We start from the raw sequence: 19,147 nt of genomic DNA, 5'->3' as shown, positions 1-19,147 counted from the left end.
GGCCCCCAGAGTAGTGCAAAGTTGGATGAAGTAGGAAACTGCATATTAAAATGTGAAATGAAAATGTAACCAAGACAAAAATCAACTGCTGATTTGAAGTTTTCGGTTTCATTTTTCAAGCTATCAGAAAAATATTAGTTTTCATTATTTTATTGCTGAAATTCTACTTGAGCTGTAGAATGTAAATTGTAAACCAAAATAATTGCTGTAAAATGAAATAATTTTGACAAATTACTGTCTTTGAGTTTATCAATGCAAAATTATTCCAAGCATCTACTTAAAATGGAAATATCACAAACTCAGGAAAGCATTTAGCCATATGTTTAAAATTAAAGCATGCAAATAGGACTAACACATTTATGTGCAGGACAGTTTAAAAGCTTTTGAAAAAAGAGGGGAGGATAAATGCAGGCTTTAAATAATAGACTTTATAAAGAAGAATTCACTGTTCTCTGATAAATGTTGTTTGTGTTTTGTATATTTGTGTTACATTGCCAAGTGTTTCAGTGATAGAGGGTATATAAAATGTTTTTTTAAGTATTGATTTTTTAGATTAAACAATTTTTAAAATGCTGTTGATCATTAAACCTACAGAATGGAGATTTAGTCACTGAAGTAGAGGAAAGTGGTGAAGAGGCAGGATATCTTTTCCAGAATAAATGGTGAAAATATTTTGAGATATTTTGGGGGTTTAGACAGTTTAAAGTATAAAACTACAAACAATACTCAGAAATTGCATTGCAATCCCTCCGTTTGTATAGCAATTCATTAGCATAAGTTTTAGATTAAATGAGATTATTTTACAAATCCCATTATTTCTAACTAACTTTCCTACTTATAGAACTGTGGGAATTATATTTGAAAAGTTGCCTGTAAATATCTGATCTCTTTAATAATTCCACTTGTAAATTATTCAGCTTCTGTATCCCCCAATTATGTAAGGACCATGTATTTGTGGTGAGTTCATTAAAATTGCATTGCAACCAACCTCCAGAATTCACCAATGGGATTTCATTATAAACTCAATAAAATTTTGATTAGGGTTCAGAACCAAGCACTTGTCAAAGTAAATACACTTTATTTGGAGCCTGTATTCTGATGTATTGTCAGACCACTGAAATTTGTGTAAGGCCTTTAAAGAAGAGAATGATAATTGGAGCCTATATTCATTGACACAATAAAAGTAAATTATATGAAATACCCACACTGGAGCACAGAGCTGCTTGTAAGTCCTTAAATAGTTTACAATACAAAAAATGTACGGAAACCACATTGGAGCTTTTGTAGTCACAGAGCCCCAGATGGGATAAATCCTTTTTCCCTTGACAGTGCAGTAGCATTTCCTAGTACTGACTTGAACATAATGACAATCACTTCAGCTCACTTCTGAAATCTATTGAAGAACAAGCTCTAAAACTTCTCCAGGGGGGTTAACAAGCTCCCTTGCACCAAGGTTTTGGCTGTCCTAGAAAAAGCAGCATGATATTTAATGCTGTAGGAATTTATACTTGTGCTCTTCACATCTTTTTCACAGTTGTAAAATTTAGCCCCTTGTTTTGACCTGTGGCCCCAGCAACATCTTGCAACTATTGACTAAGGACCATTTTAATGATATTCTGCAGGGATTTGTGCTTAAGGAATACCTTGAACTGTAGGACATATCCAGGCTTCAGAGTTAAATCCCGAGTCACTGCAAACCGGTCTCCATCTGATTTACCAAAGAGCATGGCAGAGGGGGTGGCAGAGCAAAAACTTTCATTTTTGGTCATCCCTTCGTTGGCCAGCATTAACCATACACTCATCTGGTTCATAGGGTAATCAAATGCTGGCTTTTCATAGAAGTTCTGTTAAAAATTAAAAGAAAAACATCAAAAGTGTTATCACCTTGATCAACTCCCAAATTTTCCAATTTGTATTTTCTGTCATTTTCAAAAAATTTTAATTTCCAAAATTTATGTCTTGACTTTTTGAGGAGATATATAATAACATTGTCTGTCATGATTAGGAACCTGATGGTTTTGTGATAAGGCCCAGGTTACTCCCACAGAGAGACACAGCTGCAAACACTAGAGCTGTTTCTTTAAATACACCAAGTATTTTCAAAGAAAATTGCATTCAAAGAAAATTCTATTAACAGAGAGGATGGTTCTTGTTTAATGTGCATGGCCACAGCCTCCTCTTGCTCATTACCTGTGGTAAAGTGGGATTAACAACAGGAATGATGTGCTTCTGCTTCTCTGACAAAATGATGATATCATCGATGGCCCACTGATCATAGCCCTCCCCTGAAAACACGGGCTGCCACCAGCGAAACCTTGTGCAAGGTGTCTTGGCTGCAGCTGGCAGCTCCAGATAGACAAACCTGAAGGACAGAAATTCCAGACATTCAGAAGAATTTTATGGAACATAGTTTGTAGAGAAAGGGGATAAAATACCACTGAGCAGGGAAAAGAGGCAGGGAAGCCGGTATCTATCTTGCATGTAGAAGTCCTCAGAATTCCTCTACGTATCTGGTTATCTATTTATATGCTGCATATCAAGAAGCCTCCTTTGTCCTTGTCTGTGGAGAATGTAAGCTCTTCAAGACAATGGCTATTTTTTACTCTCCATTACTATATTGCCTAGCACAATAAGGAACTGATTTAAACTCTTCAGCTTTGAATTAAACTGCTCAGCTGATCCATGTTCAGCAAGTCTTAACATTCTTTTGGTGCCAGCAAGTAACAGTGAAATATGCTGGCAAAATTAATTTCTTATTCTTTTCTGCCGGTTAGTCCTATTTGCAGTCAAAAACATCCTTTTATTACAATGGCAGAGATTATGTAACAGAGTTTTCTCTGTTGTGTATAAAAATACCTCATCCCTCTTATATGGATCTTCACAAAAGATCTCTAGATCTTCTCAGATGGTTTGGTTTATGTTCAACTAACGAAACACCCTACAATAATCAGGTTAAATAAAAACTGAAGTTTCAAACCTAATCACAGGTTAGAAATACAGTAATTAGTTACTTGTTCAGTCCTTACATATATGCATCAGACAACTTACATATATGCACTTATGTATATATTCTTTTCTGTACTCTTATTTTATACCACATGGTATTTTGTACCATAGAACCTGCTTCACTTGCTGGTTAGGCACAGGGAGGTGGAGGAATTGATCAGAGCTACAGGATACCTTCTTATCCAGAGGATTCCTAGATTTGTAAGTTGGAAAATAAAGAATTGGAAAATAAGATCTGGACCACATTTGAAGAAGCAGAATAATAAATATGCATTGCAATATTCAGCAGGGACTTGTTTACTCAGAGGAGCAAATGTTTTGCCAAAAAATAATGTATTGGATGGTCCAGTAATGAAGATTTCAGTATGTAGCTTCTTTGATGGGTGTGTCCTGTAATTCTGGCAAAACAGAGGCTAAACAAAGTTCAGTGGTTTTATACTTCCAAGTGCCTTGATCACCTTTAGAAAAGGACAGTTTGCTTAAAAGTCCTTCCAAAAATGTTGTTTATTGTAATGCAAATGACAAGGTGGGAAGATAAAATTATTCACATATCAAAAGATGTGAACTACAGGTAACAGAAATCATGTTAATATCTACACAGAAAATGCATTAAAAGTCACTGGCAACCTATATCTTACAGAAAATCTGAAATGCTGAATCACAGAATCACTGAATGTTAGGGGTTGGAAGGGACCTTGCAAGATCACTGAGATCCAACCCCACTGCCAGAGTAGGATCATGATTTCTTCTTCTCCTTAAGTATTTCTTTAAAGGAATGTTTGTTGTATGTGACATTAATACATCTTCATCAGATCTGAAACCAGAGTCAGAGAAGATTGCACATTTCTACACCTCTTTTGGACAAGTTCTGTATTTGCTTGCCAGTCTTTTGCACATATTAGCATTTTAGTCATGTTTCACATGAGAGGTGAGTGATTGGAAACTTTATATTTTACTTCGATTTTTTAAGGCCCATTTTTATTTCATTTTTCCTTCCCTGTGACAGGAGTTTACTGTGGCAGCCTGGCAAAGCTTCCATATTATATCAGCCATATGATGTCTTTTAAGCATTATAACTTGAAATTATTATTCATGATTTCATAAACTGAGATATAGTGGTTTTTTTTTTAAAGAGCTGGTGCAGTATGGATTTAATTTAGACCAAAATGATACCTGGGTTTGCTGAAGTCAGAGAAATACATTTCTGCTAGTAGCTGCCAGTTGATACCACCATTATTGCTGTACTGCAGCAGCACACCTTCTTCTCTGCTGTCTGGTTTATTGCATGAAGAACTGTCTCCTCCTATCTGGATGTAAAACTGGACAAAATCCACCCAAGTAGTGTCCAAATCCCAGCTTACCAACTGTCTTTTTCCAGCCTACAACAAAGAGAACAAAGGTGGGAAAATAATATTAAACATGACATCTTCACTATAAACAGACATATTTAAAGCCAAGCACAGATGAATATTGCACAGAAAATTGCACTACACAGAGGACATAAAATCTAGTGTTAACATAACTTTTTCTTGTCTTGCAGTCAATGACTGTGCTTGGCCATCCTTTATTTCTTAATCACTCTGGTGTGATCCCACAAGCAGTTTTATTATTACATTTTAACACACAATGGAGCTTCACAACACAATTTCATCATAACTATTACATCTCATTCCTTCAAGCTGTCAGGTACCATTGGAAGACAAAAAGCATAGCTTGGGTACTCTGAACCAACTGGGGCTAAATTTTTAAGTATTCAGCTTTGTAATGATAAAACATAAAGCAGTAAAAAGACATTTCTGACATCTCATTTCCCCAGTCAAATCTTGTACCGAGTAAGGCTGGCAGGTCATCTGAAATTATAGCCCCTATAATATATGTTACTTGAAGGTCAGCTCCTACACAAGAACAAGAGAGGCATTTCTGGTTATGCCTCACCTGAGCAGGATTTGTTCCTACACAAAACTATGCTCTTCTCATAGTAAGTGTTGTAAGTCAGGAGTCTTTTTAACTAAAATCTGTCACTTTGTTTTCAGGTTTGCCTGAGCACAGCTAGAACTCCTCTTATGTTTATGTTCCTCCTTTCTCAATTAACCTGGCTTTGTGGGTAACTGAAAGAGCTCTGTATTGCAAACACACCTAAAATTGATTAAAGTGAGTTGTAAACCAAAAAATAGAGCAGACAGGCATAACAAAGCCAACATAAATTGTGGCAGCAGTAATTGATTATGGCAGCAAACACGAGACATTGAAATAAAAAGCATCTATGCAAAGAAACCAAGCCTGTGTATATGAGTTCCCAAAACAATATAGAGCTGTTGGGCAACTATTAAAATATTTTTTATTTTGTGCCAACATGGCCACCGGATGCCTCAAAAAAGATCTAAACCAAAATTAAATAAACCACCTTCTGTTGATGGCTTGCAGACTGCTACTACTCAAGAAATGAATGATAACCTAACCCTTAGAGATCAATAGAAAGAAGCCAAGAATTTTTAAATGAGTTTTTCACTCCTCCTTAGCAGAAATCAGAAGAAACATCATAGCAGGTTAATTCTAATTTAGCAAACTACTTTGAGAAGCTTGGCATAAGGAACTGAGCCAGAAGGAAAAACATCTAACAGAGAAGACAATTATATAAAAAAATCCAATTATCACAATTAGCTAGCTATAGTGATTGGTCTATTATGAAATTTTCAGCGCAGAGATGCATTTCCAGGGGAGCTGGATGTGAGACTATGTAGGAGAGCTGAAAATTATTTGATGGGTTAGATTTTTGTAATGAGGTAAACGACACAATTACACAGCATCGTATATTGGGTTATTCTTCTGGGACTAATCTGGGTCTCATGACAGAAGTGGCAGTTTGATCAAACCTTTAAAAGAGAAGCACATAGCTGCATTTATACTCTGCCTTTCAATTATGAGCAAAACAAAATTTAGTATTAGACCCAAGAAGCAACAATAAAAAATAAATCTGTGATTACAAGCCATAAGCTTACATTTGGTCATAAAGATCTCTTTATATATTAATTATAATTTTGATTAATTAGCAGATTAATTAACTCTTTCCTGTTATATTATTTTTGTTGCCAAGGATCTTAGTCATGCAAAAGAGCATTTTCCTGCAGACTAGCCACTTTCTAAAAGTCTGCAGGGGTGGCTTTCTTACTAGTTTTCAACCCATGACCTCAAATTCAGCTCCTTGTGCCATGTAAACCCAGCCTGTCTGCCAGCCCTGTTCTGTCACCCAGAACAGAACAAACAAGAGCTGGGGATTGCTGAGAAAGAACCAAGTCTTAGAACAGAAAATGCACAATTAAGACAGTGTGAATGTACACACTTCCCAGCACACTGGCGATTTACTCCCTTCCCTCACAGCTTGTATTTCTTCAATTCATAATGCATGTGTCCCTCCCTACTCTTTTGTTCTCTACCTGCAGAGCACAGCTGAGCTGTTTAATGCACTTCTCATACTGTGTACTGCTTTCTGCCACCTTCCTTTGCCATTTAATCACATCATGCTCCATTCAAACCCACATTATGTGCTTTTTTTGGTCTCCCATGCCTTGTTACTACCTTGTTGAAGTAGAGCGAGGAGCCAGATGAGATGACTCCACAGCCTTCTTCAGGCTTGACAACCTCTCCCCCAATGATTTCCTGCCACTCTGTCTTCAGGCTGTCTGAGTTCTCAAAATCAGACATGACAGTTGAAGGAAGGGGATTTTCAGGCTGACATTCAGTACCCCGAAACCCTGAGTCACACCTGGTAGGAAACAGAAATTAATCAAGCTTTTGAAGACTTTATTTGATGCTGACAATTACTCAAGGCGGTGCAGTGACCTTTTAAAATTAGATGTAAAATAATAAATCATTCTGGGATTGAATTTTGCATCCTGGAAATGAGTTGGAATCACTGGATAACTGGAAACAAACTACATCTTATATCTAAAAAAACCCCATCCTGCGGTGTCCAGAAAGTTTGAAGCTGACAGGCAGCTGCTGTGCCCTTGGTACTGTACCTGGGGGGGCTAACAGGGGCTGCCAAGCAGTGCTGAGCTGGTCCGTGGTGTTCTGCTGGCTCAGAAAAACAGCTACAGCACTGGCTGGTCCCTGGGGCCCTTACGCAAAAGGCTGAGGAGCCACCAAGACACCTGCAGCAGGGCAGCCTTGTGCTACTGAAAGCTCTTCCGGTGCCTGGATCTGCTAAGGGCACAGATTCTCTGAGAGATGTGGGGAGCAACTGGCTATTAATGTCTTACAACCTTCTCCCCAACAATGCAGCAAAAAACACAGAAACCAACCCAAAACCCACCCACAAAACAACAGGATATCTAAAGTATTAATTGTTAAGAAGAACTGGCAAATGCTTTATACCTGCAAACGCCGTGGTCACACCAGCCATGTCCACTGCACATGTTGGGACATTGCTGTCCAATGTAGATGTTGTCCAAGGCCCATTCATCCTGGGCTGTGTAGTAGCACTGACTCCAGCGGAACCGTGTGGCACTCGACCTTAAAACCAACAACATTTTAAATTGTGATTCTTTACAGAATGGCAGGCAAACACATAAATTCCAAGTATAAAAAATAAAATAAGTCGATATCACAGCCACAGCCCAGCCTGCAGACTGGCACAACAACTGGCATATTTTTGTAAACAAACTTTCTAGATGATGTCATCTGCTACACAGGGCTGTATGATGGACTTACCACCCATTCACGACATTTCTGAGAAACACTGAAGAAATGTTACAGGAACCTTGTGCATTAAGATAAAACCTACCACTAAATACTATTTGATTTCTATTGTATGCCATCCAAGGTGATAAGATGCAAAATTAGAAAGATGGATCTAGATTTTTAAATTTTTGCTCACATTTAACAGGCTATAAAATCTGTAAAAAGCTTTCTTTTGATATTCATTTTATTTTTAAAAAATCTATGAAAATGGAGTCTTGAATGTAAGCACTTCTCCTCTTTCTGAGGATGGTGAGGGTGGAAGCTGGAGGTTGCTACAATAAGAAGCAGCAGCTTTTTCCAGGCTTGTTTCTAGGCCATATGGCTATGGCATGAGATATAATATTGTTGCTTTAAGTTAAAAAAAACTTCCCCTCCAAAAAAAAAAAAAAAAACCAAACAAACCCAAAAAAGTAGAACGACCTGTTAAAATTAATACTGTAAAGGTGTCTGAGCCACCTGCTCCAACATATGGAATTGGAAAAACATTTAGAGGTGGCCTGTGCAGCTAAAATTGACAGTGCAGCAGAGCAGTTAACCATCCAGTTATATACTACAAGCATATGAACATTATTTCAGTACATGGTTGGAGAAATTTTTAGAATAGCAATTTTTAACTTCTTTTAAAAAACAAGTGAAGCTACCTAAGGGCTTGATTTTTATTTGAAATTACCCTTGTTGTGTTAAGTATCTGACTGATATTGAAAATATTGTAGAATTTTTAGAGCATGCAGAGCTAATCTGTGGGGGCAGATCTGCCGATTAAATACTCCCTCAGGATTTAATATATTGATGGGTTACATTGCAGAGCTATGAATTATCCATTAAAAGTGCACAATGTCAGTAATCTGCATGAGGGACTTCCTGAGCTTGCATAGGCACAATGGACAGCCAGTATTTGCTACAATTATTTACTGTTTATTTTCTGAGTACTATGAAGTCAGCACAGCACCTCAGCACCACAGAGAGCCCTGACAGGGACAGTGAGCTTCAGAAAAATGGTATTGACTGGTGTTAATTCTCATGTGTACTGAGGAAAATAACAATATTGAGAGCAAATAAAGGTTTTATAGCAGGCAAAAAAGAGCCCACGACCTCCCAGCACAATAAAATTGTGTCATGTTGTTTTTCCAGGTGGCAGGCAGGAGAGCATTGTGGTTGGGCTCCTCTGGTTCCTGCTGGCAAATGTGTGTGCGAAGAGCTGGGGTGTGCAACTCTGCAGTGCCATGGGTTTCACAGCAAACTGGGGTGGGGGGATTCAGTGATAAGGGAGCAATTGGGACAACCCATGAAGTCACCTGATGCCCAACAAGTGGTGGTGAGCACAGGATCTGATGTGGTGTCTATGGCATTTCCCCAGCTGCTGCCAGATGCCAGTGTCCCTGCAGGGTGGCTGGGTGGGTGCTTCACACCTGGTTTTGGGGCACCAGGCTCACACCTGCCCTACACAAACAGTGGGTAGACCTCATCCATGAGTGATGTCAAGGCACACGTGTGTGCCCAGGGGAGCACCAAATGTGGAACAGGGCCAAGAAGACCCCCTGGGAACCCTGCTGTGGGGCTGTTTGAGGGCTGGGCCCACACTGTCAGGCACAGAGCTGACACTAAGCTGACCACCTGTGCTGGGTGGGTTACACCTGAGGAAAATCACAGAATCATCGTGGTCAGAAAAGACCTCTAAGACCGCTGAATACAACAGTCAGCCCACAAAAAACCCACCGTGCCCACTACAGCATGTCCTGAAATGCCACATCTACACCTTTCTGAATACTTCCGGGGATGGTGACTCCACCACCTCCCTGGGCAGCCCGTTCCAGTGCCTGACTACTCTTTTAGCAAAGAAATTCTTCCTAATAAAATATTTGGCTGAACAAGGTCGTCATCCTCCTCTGGCTGCCCAGCCTCAGGGCACTGCCAGCCTGCCAGGCATAGAGCTCAGGGCCGCGCTGCAGGGCTGCTGGCTGCATGTCACACAGAATGAGCTCAGCTCTGCTTTTTACTTAGAAGCTTCCCAGATAAACACAGTGATGGCAGGAGATTTGTTTCCTTCATTTAAGGGGAGGGGAGGAAGGGAGGAGCTGTATTGCCACCTGGAGATGAACATGTGGCTAAAATGAAAGTGCATGTATTAAGAGGGATGGCTGGGGTTGGTCCCTGGGGAGCCACATCCCAGCAGGCAGGGCTATTTTTAGCTGCAGACAATGGATCTCTCCCATGGGGACACCTTCCCCACTGTGGGAATGCCACAGCCCCAGGACTGCAGGAGGCGAGGGGCTGCCCTCTCCTTCCCATGCAGCAGGAGGGACACGGGGGGCAAACGGGGCCACTGTCACATGGCTGCAGGCAGCAGAAGCTCTCACAATTCCTCCCCAGCTTCAGGATCCTCTCTGGGAGAGGGACAGCGTTCATTGAGGCTGAATTTGCAACTGCAAAAGCAACGCCACTGAAAAGCCTGTCCTGCTCACTGGTTTTGAAAGCTTTCCAAGGCTGCTCTGCACCTCAAGGTAACAACAGCTTAAGAGGATTATGCTGTTAAAAATGGTAATCAACAATTTTAAAAAGCCATGTGAATTAAGAAAAGATAATAAGGAGCTGAGTGACAGCTGTGTTCTCAGTGATAAAATATCAGTTTCCTGGACAGTCACCATTTGGATACCTATTCAAATGGGAAGGGCCCTACTGAGGAGTTATGGAAGCATTTTATTACAAACAGAATAAACCTCTCCAGTGTCTCCTATTTCTTCCTGGTTTTATTTTTTATGTAATGCTACTGGAAGACAGCCTGGCTTCCTGATGACACTATGTCTAAATCAGGTTGATGTCAAATAGAAGTCGTTGTTGTGTGACATTTTACATAAGCAAAAGGAAATCACAATGAGCCCCAGATGTACTGTGAGTTAAACCATGTTCTTTCTGTTATAATTTTTTTCAGATATATGATTTAAAATAATTGTCTTCTCTCCTGATATTAAAAAACCCTAACAATCTAATGCAAATTTGTAGCTGATAAAATTATATTTGCTACCTTCTGAGTTACCATAATTACATTTACCCAATTATCCTGAAACTCTCATTCAGTCATTAGGTGTTGATTTGTTTATGAAGTCAGCAACTGACAGATGCTTGTATCTCATTAAGGCCTGTTCATATGTAAATGCCTCCCATAAAACTGAAATTAATTTTCATCAGTGTTAGAAATGTTCAGCTCAAGTATAATACAATTTCTGCAAGCAGGTGCATACATTTCATTTCTCCAGCACAGCTCTCACTGTTGCAGCAGATTTCCTAACATCCCAAATCTTGGATAACAGAGGGACCTTGTAAACTCATGCATGCCAGATGTAGGATATCTACAGATGTGCAGAAATACCAGCAGACCCAGAAAGTTTTATAAAATAAATAGGTGCTATTATGGGCAATTTTCTGGCTGCTTGACCACAGTAATGCAGCCTGATGATACCTGTGCACCCAAAGTGCAAGCCCTCATCTAAGAGCTGTGTGTGCTCCAACAAGGCATGACAGGGGTACCAAGGGCCAGAGCAAGGTTTAAGAAACCTCAAGCTCTGGTCCTGAGTCCTTGCTTAGGTGGTTTGTTTCCCTGAGCAGTAAGCACAGGGTGGGTTGCATGTTTGACAGCCTTTGCCCTGTGGGACTGAGCCAGAAGGAAGGTTCCCATAGCCCTCTGCTCCTTGCCCTATTTTTGGGAAGGCAGAACACCTGCCTCTTACCCTCTGCACTTCCTTGGCCATTTCCAACTTTTCACCCATGTGTGCTTTTTCCTGCAGAGTATGGGTGGGGGAGAGCCTGAAGAAGAGCCCTATGGAGCATATTCACTACCAGACCCCAAGGGCAACCCCTCCTGCATGACCAGGGTGGTGGAGGAACTCTGCACATCACATATTCACTAGTAGATGCCAGGTCTGTAAATGCAGAAACTTGCCTTTGGTTTGTAAATGTCCTTTAAAAATACACTAAAGAAATTCCCTTCCAATCTCAAACCAAAGGAGCGACTGAGTCCTCAGTCTGATCCTTGCTGATGGAAGTGAGAGTAAAGAGGGAAAGCAGCTGAGCTGTGCCTGGTGTGCCAGATTGCTTTTGGTGGAGAACATGCAGCCATCCTTTCTCTCCATCTTGATTACACCATGTAACAACACAGTAATACAGAAAATGTGTTTTATGAAAAGCAAAGTAATGTTCACTGGTAATTTGTTCCTTAATTACAAACAAAACTCTGCTAACAGGCAGGAATCCCTTCAGATACAAGATAGAGTGTGAAATATTTGTGATTTGTGAGCAGCATAAAGCAGGAATCTGACTATTATTTCATCATGATTTCTCCCCATAGTCTCCTAAATTAAAACAGAATTATTTGCTTCTGTCACCTCATATGCTGAGGAAAATTATATTAGATCCTAAAGCAAAAAAGGCTCACAGCACTGGTATTAACATCATCTACCCAGGGTTATAACTTTGAGTACAGTATATATCTTCTAAATATTTTTTTTAAATAACAGCCTACTTTGGAATACATCCTGCAAAATTGTAGCTACTTTTTAAACTCCTAAGTGCCTATGTGAGCAACAAATTTTACAGCTGGTGGCATATAATAGCATGCAAGATTTAGTACATTTTAATCTAACTACACAGCAGTTATTCCTAGGCTTACTTGTGCCACTTGGTATTATTTGACCCGATATTCTTTAAGGATTCAGTACTTGCCTAGAAATATGAAATTCTGTATATAATCTATGCAGTAAAGATGTACAAGTATGTTGAAAGAAGGTATCAGTGTGGGTGCTTGATAGAAAGCACCTCACCTCATGGTGAGGCCGAGGAGAGTGCAGAAAAATTATTAAGGATAGGGAAATATAATGATAACTTAATTGCACAACAATTGCAATTGTTGTGATGCATTCAAGTCTAACATCAAGGTGTAACTGCAATTGGAATAATTTAATTCTCAAATAAAAGAAGCCCTGAAGTTTATTAAGATTTTTGTAAACTTTTTATTTCTATGCTATAATAAAGGTTTTAAAATAAATAATGGAAGAAAAGATCCAGTTAAATAAATAAAAATGTTGAGGCAGGCAAAACAAGTTTGATTATGGTAAGATAAATAGAGTAGGGCTTTTGACAATTTTTGATGCTGATTTTTGTAGAAGAGAGTGCTATTTTTGAAGACATGGAACAAGAAGTAAAAAATTCCCAGAAATGAATCATTACTTATTGTTTATGCAAGGCTTTCATCTGAAGATGTAAACAATAAAGAATGTGCAAAATAAAAATTAACAATCCAAATAAAGCCTTTCTCCAGTTGGCCATTTAAAGACAAGCACCGCTATTTTTGAAAAGGCCTGAGCTTTATTAGAAGAGTCAAGAGTATGTATTAAAAACAATCCTAACAATAGTTTCGGGTGACTTCACCAACATTTCACTCTCTAGTGATGTAAGGAAAGCATTTTATTTTAAATACCTACTGGGTCAACCCTGGTACTCTGGCACCCTGCCCATCAGCTTGAGTATGATCTACAGGGAACTTATGTCTGTTGTAGCAATATAACAGTAGATGAAGTACATGCAATCAACAGCAACAACAAAAAAACCAAACCAAAACAAAAAACAAAAAAAAACGGAAATGCTTACCAGGTCTTCTGAGGTAAAAGGACAGTGATTCTCCTCCACTGAGTAAATTCACTGGAGTGATAAACACTTGCTGATGTAAACTCCTGACAGCTTGGCATACTTGGAAGACATTCCTTGAAGAAAAATATTTCAAAACCATATTTAACATTGAGACAGAACTGGAGAGAGAAGGTTTAAACACACACAGAACCAGGAGCTTGCCTGGGTCCAAATGTTGAAGCAAGACCCAGAAGCAGAAAAATCCTTGTATGATCTAAAAATTTATAAGCAAACTAACAGTAGTACAATTTAGAATAGAAGAAAGCTATATGACCTATTTAGAGAGATGTATTTAGCATGAGTGACTAGTAAATTTTTATTTTCCTCCATGAGGATGTCTATCCCATTCTTTTTACTGTTCTCACCCCATCATCTAGTGCTGACTACAGAGTAAGTCTACAAGCCCACTGTTGAATAAGTCTACAAAAGTGACCTCCAGACTATTACTGCAGTAATTTCAGAGACCTGTGTATGAGCCTTTGCCTGGGTATGCTGGCTCTCTCCACTCCCTCCATCTGCAGTGGAGAGCAGCAGTAGGAACTGCTGGAGCCATGCAGCTGTGGTCTACTGAAGTTGCCTCCAGAGCCCTTACCATACTCTGCAGCTGTATTACCTTTGACACTTACAGCAAGTGGTGTCAATCCCTCCTTCCTGATTCTGTGAATTTTTCAGTATAGACAGAACTCAGATTCCTATAGAATTCTTTTCCTCAATTTTTCTTTTTTTTCGTTTAAAAACATCTGATCATTACATCTTTTTTATACTAATCAGACAGACCACTATTCCAGCTTCTTACAGTTTTCTAGACCTGCCATTCCCATGTTACTCCATTTTTCTACACTGTTCCATTTATTTATTTATATATTGTCAAAACATCACCCAAAACTTTTGTCCTATGGTCTTATTAAGGTAATAATAATTAAGGTAATAATACAGCAACTGAATGTTATTATCAATCCGTGTGTTCCTTGTCTAGCTACATCTACACCCACATCTCTGAGAGCCTTTTGCTGTTGGCTGCTGTGCTTATCCCACCTGGGGCATCAGGCACAAGGAGGAACTTTGGGACAGGAACTTTCCTATGCAAGTAGCTACTTTTACTGCCACAAAACCAGTAATAAAGCAGTGATTTTCTACAGTAGTTAAAACAATTAAGACTGTTTATACAGTTAAAATATAAAGCAATAGTTATATATTAAATATGAAGAAGCACAGAACGTAATATTTTACAGAGAAACATATTGTACAATTATCTTAAGAATATTAAATGAAAATCTGATAGCTAATTCTGCTTGGGGTTTTTGGGGGCTTTTTTTCAGTAGGTTTTCCAAAAGCTTTGTTTCTTTTCCAGCAATTTTCAAACATTTTTCATCGATTCATCTCCCTTAAAAGATCTTTATAAACCAGGATCTGATCAGTATGTGTGAAGCAAACAAAACTTTCAAACATTTTAATTAATTAGTGTTTTGTGTATTTGCCAGATTATGTCCTTGAAATGTACTACAAATAGCTGTCTCTATTACTCTTTTATCACAGCAATGTGGGCGGTGTAAGAAAAATCATTTGGCTGCAAGTTCCTCTTTCTGAACTCAGTTCCATTGCGAGAGGAAAGGAGCACTAAATCTGAAGGTAAATGATCTTCCATTGAGAGCAAGCACAAACCCCAAGCACCCACCACTAGGAAATATTCTTGCACACCCTGATGATGCCTACTAGGTATAAAAAACACTCAAACATCATTTGAAATACAGCATTTATAGCTTTCCTCTAAATTCTATTTAATGTGAAAAAGCATTAGTTGGATTTACAAAGTTTAAAAATTCAGCTATTGCCATTTCTCTACTCTGCCCACCAAATCAAATGTGGCAAAACACAACATGGCAAAAAGTAACAGGACAATGCTTTCATTGCTTATAGAAGATGTGGGACTGGACATTCAAATCCCTCTGTGTACCTACAGAGCAGGCAGTGAAAAGGCACCAGGACAAGTTCCCTGACACCCTCTGAACCTTGGTGAGTTCACCCTGAGGCCAGGGAAAGTCCAACTTGCCATCTAAGAGGGAAAACAAAAGCACAAATTATAGCCAAATGTGCTATTGTGTTTGTGCTGAGACAGGGCTGAGCCACACAGGGAAATAGCAGCCAACACTGCTATTTGCACTTCTAGCAGACATAGGGAAACAGCAGGTCATTATGGCCCTGGACTGTGTTCGAACCAGAGATGGGAGATGAAAGGCTCTGCATTACAATCCCCTGAAGGAATGCCCCTTCCATTTATGAAATGGCTGCACACAAGGGCAGAAAGAATTTCTATCCATTTAAATGCCAGGAAACAGTAGATGCATTTTGCTTTGAAAAACAAAGCAATAGCTCAGGAAAGATCTTGGCCATTACTCTGTAGTACTGTCTAACTGAGCCCAAGTTCTGTTCTCAGATTTTATCACCATTTTGTGTTTTAGAGTCTCAGATACTTTTCTTCCAAACACCACAAAGCCACAGTTTAAACACATCTATTAGTCATTTTGACTGATTCCAACTGAGAATTTCTTTATAGAAAGGGGAATGAGGAAAACATCTGCCTTTGTTCAATCTGCCACAACTGTATTTCAGATGATCTCAGTATAAATGAAGTTTATGGAAGACAAAGGTCCTTGCTGCCAGCCTCACCTCCTGAACAAGATGCCACGTGAGGCCATGATTGGTGGAGTAGTCCAGTTTCACCTGGTTGTCCATATGAGGAGTAAATGGCTGACTGCAGCCCATCACCAAGTTGAACTGTATCATGTAGGAGGCTCCGATCTGCATCGACTGGGTCTCCACATAGCGCATGCTAGAAGCTAACTTGGAATCCCCTGTAAAACTGAGAAATATAAGGAAAGAATCAGGATCTATCCCCAGAATAATTCATAAAAGAACATTATGAATGGCTCTGGGTTAAATATAGCAACGTTTCTTTCTTTGTTCTGCAGATAGGCACAGGGGAACACACAGAGAACACACACAGAAGCATTTTTCCATTGGTACTTCTGCACATTACCAGGAAGGCCTTGAAGTATCCCAGAGTGGGAAACACTGAATTATTCTGTTAGTTCTTACTATATGTTCTTATATTAAGGATCAAGTTGGATTAAGCAAAGGATAACACACAGAAAAAAACTCAGCAAATAATTGGGAATTAAGCCCCGGAGTGTCCGTTGCCTACGGTCATGCCACAGTTACAGATGTAGTTTCATTCAAACACTGGACAGTAAAGATACACTGCATTTAGTTTAAAATATTCTAATTATACAGAATTTTCATCCTATTATTTTTTAAGTGATTCTATATGCAGTGCATTCACTGACTTTTGACTCTTTCAGAACTAATAGGGTCTATCCTCAGCTTCTATTCTCCAGGATGTTCAGATCTTGTAAGACTTATATTATCTAGTGTATTGGAGAAGAGAATTTTCTCAGTATTCATGTCTAGAACATACTGAATCTCATACATGATAAAAGGTATCCAGATACCACGTATATGGTAAGACAACACATAGTTTGAAATTAAAAGCTTATTTCAATTTAAATGAAGATTTTTTTCTTCTATGCACTGTTCAGAAGGAAAAAAAAAAAACAAATGCAAGAGATGTGTAAGGGGGAAATAATAATAACTTAAACTTTGAATCCTGCACACTATCCTTCAAAGCAGAATGTTTTTAAGAAAATTCATATCAAATGAAAATTGCCTCCTTCTCCTTAGTTCAAGGTGTTTAGCTAGTATCTTCTGACATACTGTAGTCCTTTCAGCTTCAACATTTTCAATACTATCCTTAAATTTGAACCATTTTACACATCTATTGCATTTTTTAAAAGAGAATGACTGCATATCTTCATGCAAAAAAAAAAAACCAAAACCAACTAGACACATTTCAACTAGTGATGATGAAGAGAGCAATCTAGTTCAAGGTTGCTCTTATGGTTAAATTAGTTACAGTTTATCATTTTGAGTAAGAAGTCCTAATCTTTCAATACTGTACAATGAAACATATTTGCTTCTAGCCCTGTAAAATTCAAGGTCATGACAAAGTCACTGTAAGGATTAAGACCAGAAGTCAGCATTACTTAGCATTCTTTTAAATTAATTCACTGCCCCACACTGTTTTCTATAGTGTCCTTTCCAGAGAGACCAGTTAAGCCATAAATATCAGCACTCTACCTTAAAGCTTTAGAATAAATCACTTAAAGCTGACATTAATTTTGTCATTATCAAATTGCTGTTACTTGGGGTAAGTTAAGACCCAGGCTCCTTTTTACTCTTAGGCCTTGCTCTCTGTGATTTCTTTTCCTATAGGAAGATCCAACTCCTGGCACCATATGAAACCACCCAGTCTACATGAATCAGCACCATGAACTCACTGTGGATGGACATTCCCTTCATTGCTGGGGCACAGCAATGGACACCTGGACCAGAAGGCCCAGTAAGTTGCCTTGGGAAACTATCTCAGCTGTTAGCTCTCTACCAGTCAATGTTGTCAGTGTTTTTCCTCTCAATGAAAGGATAATTTTAAGGTGGGCAAAGGGTATATTGTACACTCATCAGCAGTCCAGTTGGCAACCAGTAGTTCGTGGCTTCATTGTTAGCACCGAATGCATCTTAGAGAAATACATTATGATAGTGCCCCAGTTCATTTTTCTTGCAAACTTTATCTTGTACTTTTCTAAATTATAAGAACCTGCAAATTTAAAAGTTAAAGCTGACTCGGTCTGACTGGTTTTAATTTCTACAATGCAGCTTGAATTTTGTGGCTGATGTAGGAAATTAAATAACCAGGCTCTTCAGGTATGGGTCAGCCTTGTGCAGCGTCATGAGCTGACAGGCACGTGTAGCAATGATTTGGGAAATGACTTGGCATTGTACACCTGAACACAACACATCAGCTACCTAAAGCTCCTCTGAACAGAATGAAGGAATTGAAACCAAGCAGTTTGATGAAACATCTGCCCAGAAGCTGTTTGCCCCAAAGTGGTGGAAGAAAAGTGAAGGCCTGGTGCTCAGCCTAGGTGCAAAGAATCAAAGAATCGAGTGTTTCATTTTGTCTCCACAAAATTCCCTCTTTCAATATTACTGGTGTAAAATTAGAAAAAAAAATCTTAAACTCTGATCTATTTTTCTAGTGGCATTCAAGTCATGATTAAAACACTTTAAATTTAGTATTCATTTTCATGTAATAACTTAGCCACTGGATATTGAACACAGTGCATTCAGTAAGCATTATTTTAAAGTAAAAACAGCTCTTTAAAAGGCGTACTGCAGAAATGTGAAAAAAGGAAGCTAATGAGGAGATGAAGACAATTTGTGATGCTCCATAAGAAGCTCTTTTAAGGGGAGCAAAACACATTATGGGTTCATAAAGTCCTTCATCATCCACAAATTGCCTCCAGCTGAACAAGGGTAGTATTAAAGGTGGGGGCTCCACCTTACTTGCTGCTGCTTCACTTTCCATCTCTCTTGTGTATGTGATTAGGGGTGTGCTCTTCTGCTGGAATACCAAATGTTTTCTTTGTTTGTTCTGGGAGTCACATAACTGGAATACATTTCTGGGTTTTGTAAAAGGCAGACTAATGTCCCTGGAATAACAATAACTAACTAAAAAATCTTCAGAAATGAGAATGAAAAAAGGTACATTTTTTTTTATAAATATGTAGCTGCGAGTTGGTTCCCAGGCCGTACATAATTAGACCTT

The 19,147-nt window shown here is 38.9% G+C and overlaps 1 protein-coding gene across 4 annotated transcripts in view; it reads right to left on the bottom strand.

Annotated features, from left to right (window-relative positions):
- RELN (reelin) overlaps nucleotides 1–19,147 on the bottom strand; it is a 272,014-nt gene that overhangs the window by 64,775 nt on the left and 188,092 nt on the right. For all 4 annotated transcript variants that reach the window (XM_071733981.1, XM_071733980.1, XM_071733983.1 and 1 more), the window contains 7 exons: nucleotides 16,093–16,285; nucleotides 13,387–13,499; nucleotides 7,381–7,518; nucleotides 6,583–6,769; nucleotides 4,180–4,385; nucleotides 2,191–2,362; nucleotides 1,644–1,844 (listed from right to left, as the gene is read on the bottom strand). In XM_071733981.1, coding sequence (XP_071590082.1) covers nucleotides 1,644–1,844; nucleotides 2,191–2,362; nucleotides 4,180–4,385; nucleotides 6,583–6,769; nucleotides 7,381–7,518; nucleotides 13,387–13,499; nucleotides 16,093–16,285 — 1,210 coding nt within the window. The remainder of the gene's footprint in view (nucleotides 1–1,643; nucleotides 1,845–2,190; nucleotides 2,363–4,179; nucleotides 4,386–6,582; nucleotides 6,770–7,380; nucleotides 7,519–13,386; nucleotides 13,500–16,092; nucleotides 16,286–19,147) is intronic.

This window comes from Heliangelus exortis, chromosome 1, assembly GCF_036169615.1.
Source record: "Heliangelus exortis chromosome 1, bHelExo1.hap1, whole genome shotgun sequence".
NCBI lineage: Eukaryota > Metazoa > Chordata > Aves > Apodiformes > Trochilidae > Heliangelus > Heliangelus exortis.
This window is presented reverse-complemented; position numbering and strand designations above follow the sequence as displayed.